The following is a 21,758-nucleotide window of genomic DNA, read 5'->3' as shown; positions in this document are numbered from 1 at the left end:
GGTGGTGGTGCTGGGTTGATGGTTGGACTTGACAATCCTGGAGATCTTTTCCAACCTTAATGATTCTGTGACTCTGTGTCTTGAAGCCAGTTGACCAAGATTTAGCAGATCCATGCAGGAGAGCTGTTTGCTAAAAATGCTAATGAAGTTTTGGATCTCTTGTCCCTCAGCTGGGTGCTTCTGGGTTCCTTTTATGTATGTCCTCTGTCCTCTGGCCAGGAAGGTCAGTATGTGTATTTAATTTGATTCTGAGGTTGTTGCACTGCATAAGACAAGGAGGAAACACTTAGTCTGCTTGGTACAGCCAGGCCTGGGGAGCTGAAGCAGTAAGGTCTCTGTCAGCTGCTAAGGTGTCCTGAAGAGGTCAACAGGATACTCATGAGCATGATGGATTCTCCTTCCCAGTTATTATACCTTAATTTCTGAAATCCAGCATTTCCCTGATGCTGAAAGGGATGAGAACAAAAGCTGCTCTTTCTGGATTGCTTTATACACAGTAACTTGTTAGTAGGAAGCAGGCTTTTAAAAAAGCTCCTGCTACATGGGGATAATGTTTTCCAAAGTTAATGAATTAATCTACAATGAGTACTTCATTATGTAAAATGTTAAGGTTCATTTATTCTGTGTATAGGGAACCTAAAGACAGGTGTGAGGGTATTTAAATTCATAAACTCATCAAAGGAACTAATTAATTACATGTTGAGAGAGAAGTAAATCTATGCCTTAGGTCTCTCCTTCCTTTCTCTGGGGAAAAAAGGTTGCAGAGAAATAATAGCATATTTCTAAAAACACCGATCTTGAATATTTTTTCATATTGTTATGCAAGACCACTGCATGTTTCATACTCACTTTGGTCCTTTTCTGCTTAAATGGCCAGATTTTATCCACTTCAGAATGTTCCTGCACATATACAGCTTATAGACAATATATTTCCCTGTTTCAAAGGTACCTGCTTTGGAATTTAAATGACTCTTGATGGGTCTTCTGAGAAACTGAGTAGCCTGGAGGACTCCATTAGGATAATGGTATCGCTGATGATGGTGATGATGGAAGTCCTAGGAGATGTTTCAGTATTATCATTTCCACATTACTATGCTTGGTTGCCTTTTAGCATTTAATAATTCAGAATAATCTTTTGAAGTGACTTCATTTCTAAGAAGTTTTTTTGACTCTGCAGTTTGAAGATGTCAGTTTGGTTGTACTGTTCATTTGAGTAAATGAGGTTTTTTTTCCTTTTGTTTTGGTTTGTTAACTACAAACACTTTTGTGTCCTCCATAAATTCATCACTGTGTAACCTCAAAAATAATTCTTAATTTTTGAGAACTTTTCCTACAGAATTCTTCTTGAATTTTAGCTTTAGTACTTACAGAAGATTAAGGTACCTTCTTCTCTTCCAACTGCCTTTTAATCTAGATGAATAATCTTGTCTCATAATTTCACTGATACAGGCTGGGTTTTTTTAACAATATATAAGTGCCATAGGACTTCAGCCTGTATCAGTTGTATGAACCACTCTACAGATGTGCAGAGAGATGGTGTTTCAGTCCTCAAATCTTAACAACACGAGTCAGAGAGCGATAAATTGATTATTGGCACATACAGGCATAGACCTCCCAGCCTGTTATGCTGTTCCCTTGCTGAGGCACTTTTAGCATCTAATGAAGTCTGCATAAATAATCTCTAGGCTTTATTATGAATTTCTTTACACTTCATTTTCATACATTCACCCTTATTCTAAATTGAACTTCCAGTTTTAGTTCGCTTACTTATCCTTACTGACAGTGCATTTGTTATTGTTAATTGTTGTCTTCAGAGGTAATGGATGTTTCGTCTGTGCCCTGCTCCTGGGAGCCAGGGAGCTGATGCTTTCCCAGTAACTTTGCCTGGGTGCTGCTACCTGTGGACTCTCCTGTCATAGTCCTAAGGATGTTTCTGAGCGTGGGAAGAGCTGCATCTCAATGCCCACCCATAGCATAAAGGGTGAAATGGATTCCATTGCCTGAACTCTGTCTGCCCTTGTGCTACTCCCTTCTTTGTCACTGCAGAAAGCAAGTTTCTAGAGCTCTGCCTACTTTTAGCAGAATATAATTCTCTTTTTTTAAGAAAGGAAAAAAAGGCATATTCAAGTTCAGCAAGCAGAGTCTGTCTCCTGTCTCGAGTTGTTTTTTTTTCTGTTGTTCCGCATGTTTAAAGCACTTCAAAGCTGTTACAGTGTTCTTATGAGATGTACAGCCTACCAAGAGACTTCTTGTTTTGAAATTTCTATCAGGCAATGGATTGACAAAATAAACAAATGGGTTGAGGGGACATTTAGTTTTCATATGTTATGATCAAACTGTGTGTTTTCCAAAAACTCTGACATAGAATCGTAGAATGGTTGGGTTGGAAGGGTCTTTAAGAAGCCACAACTCTCACAGGGAATATCCCCCGGGCTGCTGGAGGATCCCTGCTCCAGCAGGGTCTCTCCAGGGCTACTGGAGGGGATCCCTGCTCTAGACCTGCAGCCCCTCCTGCTCTCCTTGGAATGGGCTGCCCAGAGAGGTGGTGGACTCACTGTCCCTGGAGGTGTTTAGGGAAAGATGTGGCGCTTGGTGTTCTGGTCTAGTTGACATGATGGTGTTCAGTCATAGGTTGGACTCTATGAACTCAGAGGCCTTTTCCAATTTAATTCATTCTGTGATTCCTCCTTGTCCTGCACCCCTCGGGGTCCCTGTGCTGCTGTTGGATTGTATGAAGTTCTTCTGGAAAGAAGCAGCAGTTCAACCTAAAATCTTCTGCTGTTTTCCACCTTGTGTGACATTGTATTGCCAGTTACCTGTAGACTGCCTTGGAATCCAAACTTCTCTGGTGTCCTGGCATCAGTGGAACACTTTTTAAATGTTTCCTTGCCACTGAGTTTGAGACCACTGTAGTTGTGATGCACCTTTTGAAAAGTGTTTTTGATTTTGTCACCTGGATCAGGCCACTGGTTGTTGTACAGCACAGCATTCCATGGAACAGGAGCTGTCCCCTGCCACCTCTTCCGTCAGTGCTTAGTCAATGGGTTGTAGATCTACATGTTTAACTCCCTGAATGCACTTTCCCTCATTCAAATATGAAGTTGTGTGGGATTCTTCTGCACAGCGTGCTGGGAAAGTGGCTAATGAAGTTAAATTGACAATTTACTTAACATTTGAGAGGAGAGAGGAAATGCCAGTAAGAGATTTTGCTCTGTTGTGACAGCAGTGACTGGGATTTTGGAAAGGCAAGCTGTGTTTTTGCAGTTACCATGGAAAAAGTGTTGGTCATGTGCTGTTACCATGGAAATATTCAACGTGGATTCTAGAAATTAGGAAAATTTCTGGACAGAGTAGAAAGACAATTATTCTTTTTATAGTACAAGGCTGCTCAAGCTGTTTAGCAGTAGGGATGAACGAAAGAAAACTGTGGGGGACTCAGCATCTTCATCTCTAAACTTCATGAGAGAAAATAAAACTTATGGAGTCTCAAAAAATACAAGTATCAATAATTTAAAACTTCTGGTGAACTGTTTCATTGATGCTCAGTGTTTTCTTCTGCCATCATTAAGTTCTGTGAGTGCCACAGAACTGAGACAGAAGGTTGATCACTACAGTGGTTACCTTAGACTTTCCTTTCATCCTGAAGCAGCATAAATGTCTCCTTTGCTATAAAATCTCCTTTTTCAGGTACAATTTAGAGATTCAAAATTTCTTCTTCCTAGAGAAAATGTTTAAACTATTGTCTTCTTTTTTCCACATAGAAAATGAAAATAAACTGGAGTTTTAAAAGATGAAGTAATTAAGAAAAAACATTAGTTGTATGGCTGTGATGTTCTTTTAGGTATTATCTATTCCTTTCTCAAAGAAAAGAAAGCTCATGCCTTATAAAAATGGAAAATCTGAGTAATGCCATGCAGTTTTTCATGCTTCGTTCTTTTCGTGTTTTAATTTGCAATTTTATGCACCAATCAGTGTCAATTTTTCTTCTAAATATAGAAATAGTGAAAATCATTCATCAAGAAAAGAATATTTTTCCTCCATTAAAACTTTTAATTTTCATTAAAAAGAACTGGATTTCAAAGCCTGCAATCAAATGTATTTATAATGAGTTTTGTTGGCAACCTGTGTTGAACTTTTCAATGTATTATTATTGCCTCGAATCTTAGGCTTTATTAATAAGTATGTTTGCTTTAATATCAATTGGCTTTTAAAGGATGCTGAGGAGGGGTTTGGTGCCTTAATTCTTGTGCAAGTTAGAAAAAACCTACTATTCCATGCAAAATTCACAGTAATGCTGCATAGCGTGGGCACGTTGTTCTCACCTGCCTGTCCTGCTCTCCCCCAGGAACTGATACCACAGGATATTCAGTACTAAGGTGCATTTTAAAACTAGTTAGTGAAGGAAACTAGAAGTAAAAGAATAGGGGAGCACTGCCTTTGTTTTCTTATTTGGATACCTGTGAAATTGGATCTTAATGAAGCAAAACCATTTCATGCTCCATCTCGTTCTTTTGGTTTCTTCGTTTGAGGAATGTATCCTCAACATGCCCAGACCTGAGTTCAGCCATGGAATTGGAATGTGGCATTAGCAAATATAATTTGATAGGAGCGATTTAGGAAATATGTTTGGGTTTTGGGTAGTAATTTGGTGTTTCCCATATTTTTAACTATATGTGTCTGCTGCGATTTTTCTTGTATTTAATTGGTGGTTTTGATTGAAGTTGCTCTGCACAGCATAAACCAACAAAGTTCTGCTCTTCTCTGGACTTTGGAAGCAAATCTAAATAGTAAAAAACAGTGAATCTGGTTTTAATGTATGTTAAGGCTTCCTTATTTTGATTTTCCTATTATTCTGATGCTTTTGATTCAGCAGTAATTTTCACACACTTTAATGGTTTGTGTTTAGAATGTTGCCTTGGTTGGATTGAGAAACCCAAATATGCTGCTGTGTCTTTATTTAGCTTCAAGTTACACAAGGTTGTTGGCAATAACAGGTCCTATTAAGTAGTTATGTTGTCTCTTATTACTTTACTATCTGCCAGTACCCAGACTGATAGTAAATACCAAACTGAGGACATTCCTCTAAGGACATCCATTCCTTTTAAGCTTTTTGTTGACTTTTTCAGTGTAAACCTTAGTTCTGGCTTTATTATATATGAGGAATATTTCATTTATTTTTGCATCAGCAGGTGTACAGAAACATGACTTCTCTATTTTCTGTTATTTTCCACAATATATACTTGAAAAAGGAATCCTCATACCGGAAATGAGTTTAAAGATCCTAAGCAGCTGAGCGGGTACTGCCATGGAAAACCACAGTGTCTTTCTTTTATTTTAATATTGTAAATGTTAAAACTAATTTTATATTAGTAACTCCGACATCTCTGTTGTGATATTTCAAATGCTATTGCCATCCCTTCCTGTGATCTTCCCTGAATTTTTGGTGTATTCTTGTTTGATTATTTTTGGCTTCTAGGGAAAAACCAACAAAATAATCTTTGGTTTACCTTTTTTTTGTTTAAAATGTTAATATTACTTTCTGTGTCTTTTCTCTCCCTTTGATAATACAAATGTAGATTCATTGGAACAAAACATGGCATTAGACAAGCCAAAGTAATTCCATTTATTCTGTTTCCAGATGGAATCAGTGTTACTGGACTTCCTCTCTCCAGCCCTTTCCGGCAGGTTGTCAAACCAAGAGTGGAGACTAAAGCTCTGAATCCACAGGAAAGCAGCAAAGTTGGTGACTTCAGTCACGTGAAGGTAAGGGGATGACATCAAACTGAGGAAAGCTGTGGTTTCCATCCTACTGTGCTGTGGCTGTTGTGTGATTAAAAAAGAAAACTTTCCTTGTCTCATAAATATTTCCCTTTGAGTTTTTTTTGTCTGTGTGTGGTTTTTTTTTCAGCATAACTTGGTGTTCTGTGTTTGGATTGTTTTATTGGAACAAACAAACAAAAGAGGTGAAGAAGGATGAGGCCAGCAGTGGAAATTGCAGAGCTGGTTATCGGTGTGGTGTACTCAGGGAACTTGTCAGTTCATCTCATGTGGCTTTCTCGTGCTATTTACTCTGTAGGAAGGTGCTTCTGTGTGAATCCTTGGGTTTCTTAGCATTTTCTTGGCCTTTTAGTGATGTTCGTGTAAGTAATAAAAGAGAATAGTTGAGACAGTCAAAGGAAAAGTAAATAAAAGTAGCAGGATGAAAGGACACTTGTGTGGGTGGAAGCTGCACTGTGCTTACAGAGAGGCTGCCCCGGACTAAAGCTCCTCTTTGCTTTTCTCTTGAAGATCTCACCTCTTCTTACCTCTTGAAGGTGTAAACTTGTTGTTTTGAGCAATGAAATGTTTAGCTTCATACTTATTTACATTGATTATTTACAGTTCTACTGATCAATAAACAGGTAAAACTATTATTTTTAAAAGATGTTACTCTCTGACCATTAGCACTGCTAATCCATCATCATTTGATTCTGCAGCACACAAAGCAAGATTGCAGCACTGGAAAGATGTTCAAAAATTAATAAAGCCTTTCCTTGCATTTTATGACATAGCAAGGTATTTCCTAATTGTTTTTAAATGTAAATCAGAAGGACTGAGGAAACAGTCTGATATTTAAGTGGGTAAAATGCCCAGCATTGATGTTTAAGTTTAGAACTTTGTGCAGAATGTCTGACCTACAGACACTTCTGAGAGATGGCAGCAAGGGGAATATTATTCCAAAAGAGGACTAAAAATATAGAAATGCAGAACTTTGCAGCAAATGCATGAAAAAAAAAAATCACCTTTTGGTTCACTTTTTGCTTGTCAGCCAGTTGTCCTGGCAACCAAAAAATTGCAGGTTTCCAGTGATCCATGTGATGGTACTACAAGGATGTTGGGGGGCTGTAAAGCAAAAACTTGGGTTTTAACAGTGTGTAGTAAAACACTGTGGTGGGAATGCAAATGCTGGATCCTGTTGGTATGAATGAATTTTGGTTTAATTAATTGGTATTTTGTGATGGAAGGACCGTGCAGGTGATCAGAATTATGTCAGTAGACAATACACTCTCCAATATCATCCAAGGGTTCTTTGGTGAGTGAATGATCTGAGTGCTGAGCCCAGTGTGTGTGACTGATGTACAGCACCCAGAGGAGATGATTTATAGAAGGGCAAAAATAAAAATCTGGGTATTTAAACAGCCAACAGAATAAAGTTCTGGAGGAAGTCTACAAAATTAAATTTTTAATTACTTAAATTATTATCATTGCGGTGATCTATTTGAGGACAACAGCCATGATAGGAAAAACATGATTTATATTTTTCCAATATTTAGAAGATTGGTATACTGTAGATGGGAGAGAGAAAACCACAGTGAGTTATCACTATCTGTAATTTACTATTGTGGCTCATTCCATTTTAACAAATGTCCATTTCTGTAGCTTCCCTTTCTGTTTACCACATTAATACTTTCATAAATAATAACTTTGTCCCAGTTAAACTACTGTAAACCAGTGATTTGATCTACTTGGATAAAAAATACCTCTGGAGTTCAAAACTATTTAGTTTTGATCTTAGAAGTGTTTTTTGATTCACTGGACTATCCACATATTTAAGTCTCTGTGTACATGGCCATAGTGAGTAGTGGGCAAATGACCAGAAAAAAATACCTGTCATAACTGAAGAGATACATTTGTCTCTTTTGGTGACTGCATTACACCTGACCCACTAATTCTGTGATACTGTGGTTTATCCAGCTTTTCCCCTGCTGTTTATTCCTTCTCTGTAATACTGTTTGTTTCTACTTGTGACTTCTCTCTGTTCTGACAGGGCTCTTTAGTAGGAAGCAATGTGAGAACCACCAGTAGTATAAAATAAAAGCTAGATAAATTCCAAATCTTAGAATCAGACAGTTATTGTAAACAGTCCAGTCAATTAAGCATTTAAAGATACAATTGGAATGTGTTGTGGTGCAGTTTTCTTGGCTGTGTTCTGAGGAATTTATGAACGTGTGTTCATTGTCAAATGCTTTTGCTCAGTTAGAACATTGTCATCTGAAATGAAGCGAGCTGGGAGAGGTACATGAGAGATCATCCAAGGTTCCCTTTGACCCTGAGTCTCAAAATATTTGATATTTATGAATCTTTTTGAGTTCCCTACAACCTCTTTAAAAGATCCTTCAGCTTCTCGCTCTTGCTGCAGAACAATTCAGCACTTTTGGGCTGTTGCCTGTGTCCCTCACGGTGCCTTTTGGGATGATTGCTGGGCTGTGTTTGAAGGTTTATCTTGTGATACTGATGCCAATTAGGGTGGTTTGACAAGAACTAATGTAAGAAGCAAGTGGGAGTTTTTCAGTTAAGAAAAAAGATTGGTCTTAAACAATTTGTATATGTGGTGAAAATACTCCCTGTCATTTATTCATGATTTAGCAATAGGTGTCTGGTGTGAATATTCAGGAGTAGCAGTTATTTTTCAATCCTGCTTGCTGTGCATAAGCTCGTCTTCAAATAAAAGTGAAATTCTGCAAATGAAAATGAATGTAAATCAATGCTTCTCATGTTGCTGATTCTGAAATGTCCTTGTTCAGATATTTATAAGTCTCGTACTTAAATGTTCCCTCCCTACTTGTTTGCCTTACAATTTTCGTGCCTCAGCCTCGGATATTGCCAGGATTGCAGTCGAACTTCTCTGCAATCTCCGTTTTCAATTTTGCCGCAGGCTGTCTTCTAATAAACCAGCCCCTGGCTTCTGGAAATGACTGTACAATGAGCTCATAAATTCAGTGTAAAAATTGCTTTATGACCTCATCATAAAGCTTGCTTATACCCTCAAGCTGAATGGAATATCACAGCGTAATGTTGTGTTCAGATCCCCTTTTCTGCTTTTCACTGCTGGGCAGTTGTGCTAAGCCTTGTCTAAACCCCTTGTAGGTGCATCTGTATGAAATGCTCTGCATTGCTGTGGTTATACTGGTGTGTGAAAGAGTCTGTTTTGAGGCTGAATCTGTTACTTTTTGAGTAACGCTGCAGTGTGTTTAAATATTCAACCATTCTATGTCTTAATGCAAAAACTGCAGTGAGAAATTTAAACAGATGTCATCATCTCCCAGCAAACACTGTGTCATTTTTAACCTGGGGAATTCTGTACTGGTTTTCATGCCTGGAAACTGAGATGATGTGGTGTACTCTGGTTCTCTCAGTGATGGAAGAAACACACTTGTACTCCATTCCACATATTATGGACTTGAGGCTCCGAGGTCAGTCTGATCCGTGGAAATTTGGTCCTTACAGTCACAGTGATGGTAATTCATTGGTAGTCTCTTTTTGCCACAAAGTGAAAAGCAGAATTGCTCATCAAGGTATCTCAGTTCAATGTAATATCCCTGGTTTCTTTGGAACAAATCTGGGATTAAGAAATGCTGCTTAATGCCAGCTGGACAAATGACCAAATCAAGAGCTGAAATGAACAAGTCTTTTATCTGGATGAAGAAAACTTGGAAAGCGTGTTGTGGGTTTTTTAAAATCTTGGTCTAAGCTGTTAAACACAGGCAGCGATTACTGGCCAGTTGTGTGGCAGACAGGGCTAGTTTATAATTTATAATGGATTTGGCTGGCTTATTTATTTGCTTTGAAACTTCTGTGCGCAGGAGCACTTTCCTCTGCACACTGAACGTGAGCTGTAATTCTGGAGATTCAGCTGCAGAAACTGGGGAGGTTTAAGTACTCTCATAAAAGTGCTCTGTTCCTGCACTATCAGTAAATGATAGGAAGTGTTAAAGTACAGTATATAGAGCTAATTTAATTTAATACACTGTCTTTAATGTATCTTTTCTGATGTAGTCAGCAGTGTATTAAGATGAGATACAGGCCTTAATTGGATTTTTTTTCTGTTCAGTTCTCAGGCTCTGGTCTTCTATATGAAAATATGCTGTTCATGGGGATAAATTTTATACTGTTGATACTTTAAGCTGAAACTCCTTTTACTCATAAACCTGATGTCTATTCTATGTTTAATCCCTTAAACAGAAGAAACTGGATTTTTTTTTATTTTTATTTTTTTTAAATTTTTTTTTAAAATAATTCTGGATGCTGCTGAAGTTAGTGTGGACATTCAGTCTATGGAGCACAATTGAAATTTAGATTCCTTCTTTTTGGTTGGCTAAATATGAATACAGGAATGAGATCTTAAGCACAAACATATAACCCAGGTGAGATGTTCTACTTCCACACTGTCCTATTTTGGAATTCAGTACTATGCTTGTGAATTTTGTGGCCCTGAGTTCTCCTTCAGTATTAAACACGTCAAGTCTTATATATCTGTCTCTGTTTCCCTAATAACTTTCAAGGTGGTAAAAGCGAAGATGAAAAATCCCAAGCAAAACTCTTTGACTTCCAAAGCTGATTTTTATCAAAATAATATATATATTAATTTTTATAATTGGTGTTTGTGATAAGAGTACCAGAAAGCCATTCACATTTCCTGAAGCCTGCTCAAATTGAGCCATGAGCCACATCAACCTTTGTCAGGTCAGCAAGGTATTTTTTTCTTGCCTTTCTGGCCAAAAATTGCAGTTTCCTTTGAGATAAAGTGGATTATAAAAATAGAGTGGCTCTGCAAAAACGAGAGAAAGATGGATTTTTGGCAGTGGGTACCTGTCTGGCAAAATTTGATTATGATCTGGATTTGGATGAAAGCCAGCAATTTTTGAGTAGTCTGGGTCTAAATGCTTTTAACTTTCCTTCCTGCCTGGTTCAGCATTGCTTACCTTCCTTTAAGTGTTTGAGTTCTAGAAATAATTGAGTATTCCACAGAATTTCTCACCAAGCCTCTTCCTCTCCTCTTCTATGAATTGTTCCATCAAGAAATGAACACTCTGTTGTGCTCTAAAGAGGACTGTAATTTAGAACACAAAGAAAATATTTTACTAAAGCTATTCTATAGAGCTGGGGAAAAAAAAAATACCACTATCCCTTGGATTTGAATAAATTCAATTAGTTAATCTTGTCTGATATTTTACATTCAGTATTATCACTGTAGTATCTGAATTTCAATTCAACGCATTTTATAACTTGAAGTACTTCCTATTTTTCCCATTTTCCCATTTTATGTGACATTAAAAATTTTGTCAAGTATTGATAGAAAAGGTTTTGATACATTCACTGTCTGTCTGTCAGAAACAATTTTTCCTCTGGAGTTTTTTTCATTGTCACTCAGAAAACCAGTGATGATACCCTGCTTATAACCAAAGAAATGGCTCATCAAGGGTAGTTGCAGCAGGTACAGTCTCCTATAGAAGCCACACCTCATCTCTCTTGTCTAAAGATGAACCAAGAAAAATGAAAGTTGACATCAACACAATAAACAGAACTTGCGTGATCAGCAGTAGGTGGTTATGTCCATAATGACATTAAGATAAGAAAGCAAAAAATCCTAATGCTGATGTAGGAGGGAGTTGGATATATAGAAAGTGAGGAGAAAAAAGGAGGGGAAGGCTAAACTATGGAGAAATAGTAAAGATGGGCTTGTGTGAAGACTTGCTGAGGGGGAACTTGAAGAGGAGGGAGGGTTGGAGCAAACATTTAGAACAGGGTGGTGAAAGTCCAATCAGCTCTGTAAGAAATTTTAAGAATAGTTAGAAACTGAGATATTTGTCTGAATGGGATTGTATGGGATGATCCATTTCCTCTTCCAGAGGACAGAGATCCCCTGCAGCCTGGAGCTCTCAGGATGTAACATGCTGTGTGTCACAAATTCAGAATACCTCTGTATATAATATATATGTATATATATATAGATATATATATATATTATACTTCAACGTTGTTCTTGCAAGTTCTTGCATGTTCAGTTTCCTCTGTTGCTGAGGACAGAGGGGGTGGGTCACACACTGGCTGTGGATCAAAGACCACTCTTTATTTCAGGTGCTGTAGTTCCTTCTTTCTCCTCTGTGTACATTTACTCTGCTCGTGCTGTGGATCCTCTGGCAGCTGAGATGCTGCAGGAATCTTCAGGATTGCTTCTGCCAGATTGAGAATGTTTCAGCGCCCAGAGTTAGGTGTGTGGTTGATCAGGCCTCTGAAGACATGCTCTACTCGTTAGACTTAGTTCACACTGATGAACTGCCTTTTGTTGTTACTCAACCTCCCTGCTCACACTTTGGATTTGGTCTGAATGTCCAATTTAAAGTGGTTTTTCATCTCTGCAGGTGGACTCTGGTTCATTGTACATGTTCCTAAAATGACAGTGTGTTGTCCAGGTCTGAATCAGAAGCCCTGTAGCACACTGATTATTGTGCTAAGCTACAGCTAATAAACCTCTTCTTTCAGCACTGCCTGTTTTATTCATAGTGCAGCACTTGGTCTGCATCTCTTCCAGTTCTTGATTCACTCATGTTCGGTCATATCAGGTTCTGGATGCGCTGAGCTCAACTATGTTTCTGAAAAAAGCTCTAGGCAAGATTTAAAACATCCGATTTACTCTTAAGCACAGAAAATCTTACTCTGCAACACAAGAATTCTTCCAGAGTGATTTACCTGAAAATGTGGATGAGACTTGCTTTCTAGTTGTAACTAGGGATTCTTTCAAGCATTTAATATCTAGATTTCCATTATAGTAAAAATTCTGGATATAGAACTTTAGGGCCAAATGTACTTCCAGAATTCATCCTTACAAAGATCTGTGCAGTATTTTCATCCATTTCACTTGAGTATTGATAAACATAGAATTTTACCATGCTCATTTTTATCAGACTCATGATGATAATTTCTAGTGTTTTAGCTTAAGCAGAAGTGTGGAATTGGCTGGGAGGAAGGCAGCTGCTCTTCCAGTACCAGAGAGAATTCTATTCAAATCTTAAGATCTATGCAGAGAAGAAAATACTACACAGTCTAAGATTAGAGTTCCCATGCAATGTATATCTTGCTCCAAACAGTTGGAGAAAAACTGCAAGTGTATTAAGAATGATTTTATGGATTTGGGTTATTCTTTTCTGTAAAGTAAAATTGTGAATACAAGGGATAGATGGAATCATGCTTTTTGTTTCATTATGAAACTACTGTTCTTTCATATTTTCCAAATTCTGTTGCTACTTAGTGTGCCCCAAAATGGCCCTCAAATTGAGTATCTGTACATTCTGTGCAGTGGCTTTGCATTTGTCAGTTGTTCCACATAAATTTGGTAAAATCCGTGGCTGCATTTTCACTTTTAGCAGATATTCAAATCTTAATCCTTTTAAACGTGCTGTAATACAATCAATATTCTAAGAACTTGCTTGAACAAACTTTGCTCTCCCATGATTGAACTTGTGCAGTTCCACAGGTGCCTTAGCAATGCTAAGGGCCTTCCATCAGCAATTCTCCAGCTTGCCTTTCCTTCATTGCTGAATTCACCCTTTTCTTCCTCCGTTTCCTCTCTTTTCACCTTGTGGGTTTTATTTTATAACTCTGTACTAAGAGCTCTTCACCCTTTTCCTCATAACGTAGTTTATAACTTCAGAGCCCAGTAGATAACACAGTAGGTAAATCACATAAATAAATACTGCTCATTGTATCTCTTCCCTTACTGTTTTGCCCCTGAGAACAAGGGAGACTACTTTGTTCTAGCTCTGGAAAGCTGCTACCTGGAGGAAATAATTCTGAGTGATTCGGTCAGAAATGTAAGTTTACATGTGAACATACATTGCATTTCCTTGGACTTACATCCTAATATTGATGTTGTATCACTGGTATAAATCTTCCCCTGAAACAATGACAAATGGCCTCCCTCAAAAAGTCCTCCTGGTGTGATTGGCTTTAACCATATCAGCTCGTGAACAGGCATTTAGGATCAAATTGATTGTTCCTCGGAAGAGTAGTTTGTGAGGGAGGAGCTGTGCTCTCCAAATCACGGGAAATGGACCGTTACTCCCTAAATGTAATAACAGGAATTGCATCCTTACCACCTTCCCTCACATCCAAACCCAGCTGGTTAGGCTTTAATTTCATTACCACTGTTTGCCACCAGTAGCTCCATCCTAGTTGTGTTCATTTATTATGAGTGATAATTAATAGCTGTTGCTATCAGCACATTTACACTTCTGGTCGCCTTGAATAAATGGAAGAAGATGTGAATAAGAAAGGGTGATTTAGGTTCTTTTTCCTCTCTTTGAAGCAATTGTTCTGCTCACTAAAATTTAGTTCTTACGTTATGAAACAGTCAAGTTCAAAATGGAAAGATCTAGAAATTTGCTGCTGAAGTTGGCTTCAATCTTGTGTTCCATTTTTGCTTAGATATTGCACATGCTGCATATGATAATATTTTCATGCCAAATGTTTGATGGAACTTTTTTGAAATCTGTAAATGTTATCAATTTAATAATTTTCTGTGGTCTTTTAACTGCAGACTCAGTACATTGATAAATAATGAAGAACAGATTTACAGAAGGCTGAGAGAAACACTATGTACCGTAATTTTTTCCTCTCAACTTGAGAATAAATAAATCTTCAAGCAAGTCCAGTTTCTTAATTTCTCAAATAACATTTTTCTTGAAATGTTTTCTACATCTTAGAGACAGATCATAGTTATGCTTGGAGGTTTGCTCTGTTTTTTGGGCAACTGGCCAAAGGAGATAAAGACCATCTTGATTAAAAAAAAAAAAAATAATTTTAAGGCTGTGAATCTTCTGTTTAGGTAAAGTGGCATTTTTAGTAGCTGCCTTACCCAGGAGTGTGAGAAAGAGAATGAAGTTTAGTAATTTATTACTGTGAGGACTTCAAAAGAGTAGGTCAAGTGTGCTGGTTTTGCTCAGAAGGAATTGGAAGTGCAGAATGTGATGGCTGTAATTGATGCCAAGGCATTTTTGAAAGGGCACATCAGAATCTGCTTTACCAACTTGTTTCACCAAGGGAAACGACTGGCTAATCATCCCAGCGAGCTCCACATTTGCTATTTATGGATAAACCAGGTTTTAAATGTCATAGTTGGCAATTTTTTAGTAAGATTGTTTGTCAGAGGGATTGCTTAAGAGAATTCCAGTTTATTTATGGATGCGTTTAAGGCTTTCTACTGCTATCAGTGAAAACAGGCATAAAATCCCAAGCTGCAATGGAGGCTTTATTCTTGGTTTAGTACTGAGAATGATATGCTAAATTCATCTTTGATCAGTGTTAGAGGCTGACTCTTTATTAGTCTGAGTAAGACGAAATTGAGTTTAAAATAATTAAATTTTCAAGAAATGAAAATTATCTGAAATTGTCAAAAGTAGCAAAGAGGAAGATCCTTGTATGACAAAGAGGAAAAAACCCTGAGACTTATATAAATGAAGGTTTTAATATTGTGTTACATGAAATTTACTCATATTTTTGGACCATTTTATGCAATTGATTTCTAGGGAATGTCATTAAACTGCTGATCTTGATGTATATTGCAGTGACTGATGATGTGGGAGGGGAATTCATGAAAAAAATTCTTATATGAAGACAGGAAAATGCAAGAATTTGGGGCTGTTGATCAAATAGAGTGTAATTTCCCAGATTTTTCTTTATGATTCATTTAGACCTGATTTTCCGTAGGTGTAATCTTTTAGTAAATTAAATCCCTAATGTTACTGTGTTTAAATGGAATAAAAATCATGTTCTCTGGTAGTAGAAGATAAAAAGTGCTATGAATATTACATGGGGGAAATTGATCCTTTGCACTGGTAAATGTTGTTTGTGCCTGGAATATTTTCTGTGCCACTTGACTTGGAGATCTGGAGTTTGATGATGTATTTGTATAAATATTGCTGTTAAGTGACTTGGATGTGCTTCAACTGTCTGTAGCCATTAAGCACAGTGATGATAATACATCATACTCTGCAATTAGATGGGTAAGAGTGGAGAACTCAGAATGACTTGCTAATTTTAAACCTGGGACTCTTAAAACATATTATTGGTTTAGCTGAAATGGGTGTGCAAAGAGGAAAAGACAAATGACAGGAAGCAATTAAATTTTTTTTTTAATAAAGTGATTGTTGGGAGCAAAGAAGCTTCTAGATTGCTTCATGACAGTAGCTAAGCTACTGTGTCTAAATTTTATTAAGTTTACTTTCAGTTATGTTAGATCTTTGTATCAAATGACCAGCAAAGTGAGCAGTACATTTCAAGTACTGTACAAGTGACTTTATTAGGATTCAGTAATTCCATAAAACTCCACTCATTTTTGGCTGGACACGACGCAGATGCAAGTAATAGACAGTTTTATTACTATTGCTGCCATTTGATACAGCAGCTGACAGTCCAGAACAAAGAGTCAATGACTTGCCCAAGATCACACAAGATGGGCAGTCAGGAATGTTCTCACTATAACCACCAAGTGCTCTGTACTGTGATGAGGGGGAGGAACAGGTGATGCAATCCTGTTTTTAGGAACATGAAAAAACAGTCTAAAATCCTACATTTTTCGCTGCTGGGGAAACTCAACGTGAGTTTTTTCTCTCGAATCTTTTACCAAAAGGCATTTCTGGGTTTTGTCCTTTGCCCAGTGGTTGTTGCCTCTGGGCAATTGTCTGTTTGCTTTAATTCTTCCATGTTTTCTTCATATGTTTTTCTACTTCTTACTTGGTCAGTTTAGTGCTGTGGTCAGTCTAAACCCTCTTCCTGAGTTTATCTGATTGCTTGGTAGCTAATTATAGACACTTATATAGACTTATAGACACATATAGACTAAAGGTGCTCCATAGGCTGGAATGGTGGTGTTGTGGGGGGGAAATAGCTACAAGTGGAAACCAAATGAGTTGAAATACAAGAAGACAGAATGTTATCCAGATGCTGCCAGTCTATTCTCATAGAATAGATCAGAGAAACTCATAGAATTCTCATTCTTCGCTCGGCTTGGTGGAAAACTTCCTACTGATGATCCATCTAATCTGATCCCAGTAAGTTTACCCCTGAGGTTCCAGCAGCAAGCCAAGAACTCTGAGCTGAAACATGCATTTTTGGAAGTTATCGAATTTTATTAAAATATTTCAGTGGCAGAAAACTTTCTCCATCCTTAGAGCAGGTCCTTTAATGGTGGCACAGCCGTGCCTTTCAAAAGTGCATTTTACCATTAGCCCTGATTTGTCCACCTGCAATTTGCACCACTGGGCTTCGAAGAAAGTAAAGGTCCTCCTGCCCTAGGTATCTTTTCTCTCTACTTATTGTAAGTGAGATAATGTGGGACCAATTATTTTTTTAGAGTTTTATTCTGAACTTTTGTGTGGGACAGAGATGTCAAATTCCAAAGGAAGGAGGATGCTCCCTTTCTGGCACTATCATACAGCTCAGTGATGATTGGCCCCGAAGTGCTGGGTTTGCTATTCAGGCTGTGTCTCTGTAAAGTTTTAAAGTTTCACGAATTATAATGAACATTTTTTTTAATGTTTCAGTTTTGAAACCGACCTTTTGGGTTTCCTTTGTGGTGGTGCTGTCATGCCACTGTAGTGCATAACTTCACCCAGACAATTTTTCAACCACAAAAGAAGTAAAATGGTTTGATTGAATTGTCGCTGTTCTTTGTACCTGGTATCCGAGTGTGGGTTATGATCTCAGAGTCTAGATGGAACGGAGTTGAAATGGTGATCTTTAGATTTTTAACTGAAAAATTAATAAAAGTAATAATAATTTTATTATCATGTTCTGTGCCACTTAATTCAGCGGATGTTCCTCAGAGTGATTGTTGTCCAACTTCAGAGAAGTCAATTGAGGAAAAGGCTTGTCCCCAAATTTGAGCAGTTATAACCCTGGAATTCACTGAATAATAACTTTTACTGTGATTTCTGTGGAGGAAGAAAACTCAAACAACCTGATCCTCCGGTGATTGTGTAGTGGCAGCTCTGCTCACCTGACCTCCTTTGTGAGGGCCACTTTGTGACAAGTCCCCCATGTAGAAGGTAACACAGTATGTGGACATTCTATCTTTATGTCCTCTATACAGGGGACCTTGTTTCCACTTGAAAATGAGACATTGTGACATAAATATGTGCAAAACAAGACATGTTATCTCTCTGCACTGTGCAGGGTCAAGTTGCACCAGGGGAGGTTCAGGCTGGACATTAGGAAAAACTTCTTCACTTGAAGAGTGGTCAAGCATTGGAACAGACTGCCCAGGGAAGTGGTGGAGTCACCAGATTGTTCAAAAAACAGCTGGATGTGGCATTTCATGGTATGATTTAGTGGGGGTGGTGGTGGTTGGCCAAGGGCTGGACTTGATGATCTTGGAGGTCTTTTCCAGCCTTAATGATTCTGTGATTCTTAACAGGCTCATGTCCCTGCAAATAATAACCAAAAAGTAAAAACTTACTGCAGTTTCCATGGTGAAGGAAGGTTTAATTGCCTTTAAAAGAGTTAGAAAGTTTTTCTGCCCTTCTCAGAAAAGAGAGGAAACTGCTTGATCACTGCTCAGTTTGCTTTCCCTGGATTTTATAGAGGTGGAACTTGATTTTGGAAACCAAATCCTTCATGTTAGAAGGTTCGGAAAACTACGGAAAATGCCCTTTGTAAACTTGGTCTCTGAGGCAGGAAAAGCTTTTTTTGAAGGAGTTTAGAAGAAAAATTCAGAATGCAGCAAACTGAAGAGCTGCTCGTCCTTGCATTTAAATAGTTAAAGTCTCCAGCACAGCTAAACACTTCATTAAGACTTTGTCAGCCAGGCTGAAGTGTTGGCCTTGGACTAACCTAAACAAATGTGATGGATTGGCTCTGGAGCAGTGTGTAGCTACATTGCAACACAATTTCACAGCTTCTCTAAAATCTTTTCTTTTCCCCTTTTTTCCCCCCTTTCCTGTATCCACCCTTTGAAGGAAGGTACAGATTATTTTGATCATTTAGTTCTTATGTTTTAAAAATTTATTCCTTTACATTTACATTTACTGTTTGGAGTTATGGTGAGTCTTTCATTTTTCCAACCCTTAAATAAGCCTTGAATTTTAGCTCATCACACAGCATAAACTGCAATTTTTCATACTTCCCTCTCTGCGTGACCAGCTTGCTGGTTTATATTTTATTGCTGCTTTATGAATTTGGAAGATCTTAAAGAATAGCAGCAGATTTGAAACTGTTTTCCATATTATCCTCTGTGTAGTGGAAATGCATTTCCTTACAGGTTTGTCTGTGGATTTTGTTCGGGCTCTATTTGATTTGAAAGCAATTAAATGAAAAATAGACACTACAGGTTCAGATTCTCTGCAGGTTTCTCTGCTGCATTTATACTTGGGGAGGAGGTTTGGATCTGGAGTGGCTGCCTGGAGTGGTGGAGAATATCAAATGTGTGTTTTCAAAACTGGACATGAAAAGCACTGAGTTCTGAGCTGAGATTTTCCTAGGGAATTCTGAATTGAAAGGAATATGGATTGAGTGAAGTCTACTGTTAAATGAATTTTAAGGTGAAGAGATATCTGAGGGCTATCTGTATGTCTGCTGTATAATATATTCCATATTTCTATAATACTTTTTTTTCCAGTGAGAGAAACAGGGACCAGAACTGGCATGACAGGAAGACTAACAAAGGCTTTCCTGGTTGTTGTCATACAAATTTGGTTATAGCTTATATTTTGCTCCATATTTGACTCCACAGTTTCTAACTTGAGTAATGCTTTATCTAGGATGAGGCAAGGATGCCTCTGTATCATGAACTAACAGTGTCAGGATGGTGCTTCTCATCTGCTCTCTGTATTCAGTTCAGGTCCTCTTTTGCTGGGTGCTTATCCCTGCTTTAGTCAGGTGAGCTCAGGAGCAATCAGCATGAATAACTATGGCTGCAAAGAAAATAAACAGGAAAAGCACTGCAATCTGAGGATTTCTGATTGCCTTTTCCTTTATATCCTGTGACAATGCTCAAGGTCTTTAAAATAATTGTGATTGCTACTGGGTTCTTTTTTCCTTTTTTTTTTTTTTCCCTTCCCTTTCTCAGGAATTTCCCTAATTGCCTGCCAGTGCCACTTCCTCAGGTCTTACTGTCAGTTTATGATCATATAATCTGCTGCAAATTGCTACCTTACATCTTAAATAAATATTCAGGGCACAGAGTGAAAACAAATCTATGACCTCCTGGAAAGAATTAAGATTTCTCTGCAGCTAGAGGTTTTAAGCAGTAATATAAACAAAATTATTTAGCTGCAAATAAACAGAAGTGAATTGTCAACATACCCCCCCCTCGATTGCATCGTTTTCCTCGATTGCTTCTGGGTAGGTTTTCACCTTTCCTTTACTGTTTCACTCAGGAACTTGGGAGAAGAGGTTATGGTTCTGAAACTTCTATGGTTGGGTATCACTACTGTGACACCACTGTCCTGTTAAAGTGTCAGCAGTGTCCCTGCCCCCATGGGCACCTGGGCCCGTCTGTGTCTCCGGCCTTCCGAGAGCATCTTGTTGGAGCTGACGTGTGTCAGCGCTCGCTCCTGGAAATGGAGGGGGGCACCTGCTCTGAAATTATTTCAGGAGGACATTTCAGTGTTGTGGCAGCCTTGGCAAGTGTTAAATGTGTTAATCCTTATGTCTTACCAAAACTTGTGTGCTAGTTGGATAGAATTCAGCTTACATTATCACAGCATCCCAGAAACTTCTGGTGGTTTTTTTTCCTTTTTCATCCTTTTTTTTTTCTTTGACTGGAATCTGAACCTTCTTTTAAAGAAATCTTATTGAAAGTCAAGCCTTTTAATATGCTACCAAAACAAATTTCCCCCCTTTTCCTCATAAAGAACTTTATTTTAAATAGATTTTTATTTTCCATTAATAAACAGTTTAAGATAAAGCTGAGTTCAAGTCCAAAAATAATTAATGACAGCTAGAGAATACATGTGTAAATTAACTCATTTGTTGGGCTGCAGGGTATCCACGACTGAGAGTTCATGCTATTTAAAAAACCAAAATCTTTAAGGATACCTAAATTCCCTGGAGATTACCTGCCCTACCACCAACTCGTGATAGATTTTGAAGAGAGGACTAAAAAAATGACTGTTGGAAATTGGAAAGATTTGCTGCCTACATGGAATTGCACTTTATCTTATTTAAGTTAAGAAATTGAAGTGTAATCTAAGCAGGAATTCCTAATATGGATTTAATATTGCAAGGAAGGAATTTAGAACTGATCTAAACACGAATCCCTACTATTAATGTAATATCCCAAGGTGGATAGTTTTGTGAATGGCAAACTTAGGTCATAAATACATGCAAATGATTCATCTGGACAATTTCATATTCTGTTGAAATTCTGTTCATATTCTGGTTTATTTTTATGTACCACATACAGGAGTATGTATTTTAAATAAAATGGCTTGTGTGTGCCTGGGAGTACAGGAGGTTTGAACCACAAAATGGGGGGGAAAACTCCAGAAATATCAGAGAACAGAGATGTTCTTTAGCAGACACGTCTGTGTTTCTGTTGAAAATACTTGATCTATTGGGTGTTGAATAATGGTAATGGAAAAGACCAATGAGGCCTTTATGGGTTTCTACACTTCTAAGACTTCAAAAAACCCGAAGAAAATAACGCACCAAACCAGTTTGGGAGTAGTCAGACTACATAATACGGAAAAGTGTTCAGGAAGATTATTTTTCTTAGATTCCATTATAGAAGAGAAGTGAAATGGCTCAATTTATTTAGTACCCAGACTAAGCCTGTAAGCCCAAGGAGTCTACACTTGCCTCAGTGATTCCCCTTAGTGATTTGAATGATTGTAAGATCGATCATATAAAAATGAAACAACAGAGTCTGCAGGAAGAAAACCCCAAAGCAAGCGAGGCTTTGTGAGCACACAGGAGGTGGAGTTGAGTGAGTACAAATGTTT

General features: G+C 37.9%; 1 protein-coding gene across 18 annotated transcripts in view; it reads left to right on the top strand.

Annotated features, from left to right (window-relative positions):
* Window positions 1–21,758, top strand: part of TRAPPC9 (trafficking protein particle complex subunit 9) — a 456,853-nt gene that overhangs the window by 76,901 nt on the left and 358,194 nt on the right. For all 18 annotated transcript variants that reach the window (XM_051802026.1, XM_051802030.1, XM_051802025.1 and 15 more), the window contains one exon: window positions 5,639–5,763. In XM_051802026.1, the coding sequence (XP_051657986.1) occupies window positions 5,639–5,763 (125 nt within the window). The remainder of the gene's footprint in view (window positions 1–5,638; window positions 5,764–21,758) is intronic.

Source organism: Manacus candei, unplaced genomic scaffold, assembly GCF_025592945.1.
Source record: "Manacus candei isolate 608988 ecotype Guabito, Panama unplaced genomic scaffold, ASM2559294v1 h1tg000054l, whole genome shotgun sequence".
Taxonomy (NCBI): Eukaryota; Metazoa; Chordata; class Aves; order Passeriformes; family Pipridae; genus Manacus; species Manacus candei.
Note: the sequence above shows the minus strand (reverse complement) of the source record. Positions and strands in the feature narration are given on the sequence as shown.